Raw genomic sequence first — 4,161 nt, 5'->3', positions numbered from 1 at the left:
TATACTATATGTTTAAGACTTGATTCTGCTTATTTTGGATGCCATAATATGACTTGTTTATATGCATAATGTTGATTGTAGGTTGACACCAAATTGGGTGAGAAATACGGCTTGTAAAATGGCCTATTTTCGTCTACACAGGCAGAGACACGAGCGTGTGTCTCAATCGTGTGTGACACACAGCCAGGTGACACGGCCATGTGTCTCCTGTATCCTTTAAGAATGCAAGTCAGCATGCTTACACGGCCTAGTACACAGGCATGTGACTTGACACTGTAACCAAGTCAGAGAGTTACACGAGTACGGATAGAGGCTGGGACACGACCATGTGTCCCTAATTCGAATATCCACACGGCCTGAGACACGAGCGTGTCTATTGGTCGTGTGACCCCTGCAGCTTTGAAAATTTTTAATGTGTTCCGAAAAATTTCTTGAGTTTCCGAATTAGTCATGACTTGTTTCTAACGTGTATTTTGGGTCTCGAGGGCTCAAATAAGGGACAGTATGTATGAGTTTGATTGGTTTCTGACATGAATGTTATGTTATATGAAATGTTGAAATTTCTGTCAGTTTGATCTATAAACTCCGGCAATGCTCCGTAATTCTGTTCCGGCGAGAGATACGGGTTGGAGGTGTTATAGCATCTTTATTTTTATTTTGTTTTGAAAAAAAAATAAAATATATATGATTTCAAATTTATGTGCTTTAACATGAAATCAGTTATATTGTAACAATTTTAATTTGATATGTTTAATTTTTTAATTTAATTCGAACAATTTAACTCAATTCAACTCGACTTGAATTTCATTTCACTCGACTCCATTCGAAAAAAATTCAAATCGAGTTAGTATGATAAAATAAGATTTGTCAACTTGAATTTATTTTATTTGACTCGACTTGATTTGATCAAACGCTCACCCCTAGTGACACACGGCTAGGTGACTCAATATTGTTTGAACCAAATCAGACTAATTAGATTTGTTGGATTGGAAACCGGTCAAGGTATCGGTCTAGAGAAGGACTTTGAATCAGTTGACTTTGGAATTGATATGGACCGATTAAATTGGTTGGACTATTATTTTAATCAAATTGGTTGGACTATTAAACCGATAGTTTGATCGATTCAATCACTAGTTTAGTGTAAAAAGTATTGGTGTGACATTATCTAATTTGGTTTGTTTATTTAGAATTTTAAAATAATAGTATAAACTCAATTTTTTTGATATCCTCTATATTTATTTTACTATTTATATTCGATGTTGGTAAATACTCCTCCGATGAGATTTGAACTTATATTCATAATATTCATTGCCAATGCACTTAAATCAACATATTAAACGACATTTAAGTAATTTTTATATTAAATAAAATATAATTTTACTTAGAAAACAATTAATAATTAAAAATCGAAGCAAATAAAAGCAGTAAAAAGCATTCCACTCTGACCCTATCCGTCCTTTCCCCTCTCTGAAATAAACTTAACTTCATTTGTTCTTATCTTTAAAATTGATAGCGTATGCTGTAAGAAACATCGGACAAATTTTTACTGCCGTAAAACTGTAGACATGACAGCCTGACCCCGTCTTTTCAACTGCACCCCTCTCTGTAAAAGAGAAAACCCACCACATCCAACAGCTTCTCCATCCCATTTCAAAAATTTCATCGCTTCTCATTCTCTTTACTCTAAAAGGTTTCGCTTCTATTATTTCTTTGTTAAGAGTGAAGATTTCAAAGTTTTCAACTCTAGTCTTTGCAAATAACTTTTCCAGGTATATATATTTCTTTTTAATCTTGTTTTCTTCTGCTCCTTTTTATTGCATCCTGCCATTGGAGCTTCTGTTTTTAGCCTGGAGTTTTTCGACTTGTTTTTTGGTTTTAATTGTGCAGGGTGTCACATTCACTTCCTATGTGTTTATTTTTGTCTTACAGTCTTCTTTTATCTTCTCTTTCACTATTTTTAAGATTTGCTTGCTTTTTTTGAACTATTCCCTTGTTTTCCATGTTTATTTTTGTGGGTTTTGCCTTGTTTTTCTATTCACTTCTTCTTTAGCGTTGCAATGGATTTTTTTAATGTGTTTTGCCTGGATTTTTAACGTTCATTTGGGTGGCTAATGGTGTAAGCAGGGTTTAATCATGGTGTCATCGCTTCCAAAACCAGTGAAAGAGGGACCTTTATCTAAGTCTAAGCAGGCAAGACTTGTTGTTGGCAAAGTTTTGCGGCATGTTAAGGTTCATCCCCGAGGAATTTGTTCTAACCAACAGTCTGCTTTTACTCCAGAATGGTATGAATGTCGTAGTGCTATCAAGGAAGCTCTGAGATGTTACAGACGGTTACTTTCAGACAAGGATTACCGTGAGGGTATTTCAAAGGATCATGGGATGGGCTTGGAACGAGGGAAACCTTCCGGCATAGGGCAACATATGAGACTAGCGAAGCTGGTTAGGTGTTTGGGAAAATGGGTCAACACAGCCAAGCAAATAGGATGCGTTGCAGGGATTGAAGTTGGTGATGGTTTCCATTGGAGGGGTGAGTTGTGCATTGTCGGACTTCACAGTGAATTTCAAAAAGGGATAGATTGTATCACTTCTCTCAATGGTAGCAAAATTTGGGCTACGAGCATTGTCGATTCCGGTCGATACGATAGTTCTACAAGAAAGGTTTCGTCCGATGAGTTTACTTACTGCGGGGAAGGTGAAAATCCTAGCTTTTGTGGGTTTAAGAAACTTAAAGATCAAAAGCTTGTTGGTGGGAACCGTGCATTGATGAACAATATGATTGACAGGAAGCCAGTCAGGGTGATACGTAGGTTCGACAACATCGGCAACACAAACGAGAGCGGCTACAAGTTTGTTTACGAAGGCTTGTACCAAGTGAACCATTGTTGGAAAGAAATTAGAATGGACTCTGGTAAATATGTTTACAAGTTCAACCTGGTGAAATTGGAGGATCATCTACAATATGAGCCACAATGGAAAGTGAACAACGTTCGTACTCGGAGGTATCATTGACAATGAACTTGCATCATAAAATCGCCTTCTTTATGTTATAGACTGTTTTGGTCTATAAATGGTAGTATAAACATGAAAGTAATTGCAGTATGCATTGACAATGCTTACTCATATGCTCTACCATAGGTGAAATTTGCACTGGTAGAATGCTAGTTGCTTTCATGTTTTTTGAACTGTTTTGATCTGTAAATAAATTTTAGCTTAAGCTAGGAAGTTTGTAGGGTCTAGCATTGAAGCATTTACTCAAGTGCTTATGGAGGTGAATTTTGTGGTTATACCTATGCTAGTTGCCCTTTTTTACCATCTCTCAACTTTGGAAAATCTCTAGAAATGAAAAATTTAAACAGATTTGTTTGTGAAATTCAAGAGTAATGTTTGTATCTAATTTTAATAACTAAAATATGATTTATATATTAAAATAAAATATCATTTACTTTCAAATAAATTAAATATCATTTTAATTTTATGTTATATATGACCATAATATTAATAATTTGACTATTAACGTAATATCAATAACTTGAGTATTATTTTTAATTTATTTTTCAACTTTTGTGCTTATTTAAAATAATTATTTTTACATTCATAATATTTGAAAATATTGAACCAAAAAAATATAGATTTTGACCGGCTAAAGATTTGGTTTCATCCTAAGGAAAAAAATATGATAATAGAAAAGAAGTTACAAATATTCCCAAAGTAAACTTTGGTTTTCATGTGATTCCCCAAGATAATCACAAACCTTAAAATTTATAGCCATCACACGATGTCCTTGCAACCGTCACTATTGTTGTCGCCCATCGCTTGTGCAAGCTTGTTGACGATCCCATCACACTTCTTGCTTACATGAAGGCATTGGCGTTTGATGCCACTCAATCGGGCTATGTTGTTGTGTAGTCTTCTGCCTTAAGGCGCTTGGCTTGGGGCGTAATGCCCTTGGCCACCTCGGTTGTGGGTTCCATTGGGGTTGTGATGGCCTCGGCTTCATTTCCTTCCGTGCACTTGTCCAACAACTAGGATTGCAACGACCTTATTTACAGGGGCGAAGTCAGAAAAGTTTTTTAGGGGGGGCCGGATGAAATTTTAATTTTTTATAGTTTATATTTTTATAATTTGTAAAGGATTAAATTAAATTTTTATAATTTTATGGGA

General features: G+C 35.3%; 1 protein-coding gene across 1 annotated transcript; it reads left to right on the top strand.

Moving 5' to 3' along the window:
- Positions 1-1,536: 1,536 nt before the first annotated feature.
- Positions 1,537-3,370, top strand: LOC108466704 (YDG domain-containing protein At5g47160-like). Its single transcript, XM_017767076.2, has 2 exons — positions 1,537-1,769; positions 2,125-3,370. Exon 2 carries the CDS (start codon positions 2,134-2,136, stop codon positions 3,007-3,009), a length of 876 nt encoding a protein of 291 aa, XP_017622565.2. The 5' UTR covers positions 1,537-1,769; positions 2,125-2,133; the 3' UTR covers positions 3,010-3,370.
- Positions 3,371-4,161: the final 791 nt, after the last annotated feature.

The sequence above is a fragment of the Gossypium arboreum genome, chromosome 2 (assembly GCF_025698485.1).
Source record: "Gossypium arboreum isolate Shixiya-1 chromosome 2, ASM2569848v2, whole genome shotgun sequence".
In the NCBI taxonomy this organism is placed as follows: domain Eukaryota; kingdom Viridiplantae; phylum Streptophyta; class Magnoliopsida; order Malvales; family Malvaceae; genus Gossypium; species Gossypium arboreum.
This window is presented reverse-complemented; position numbering and strand designations above follow the sequence as displayed.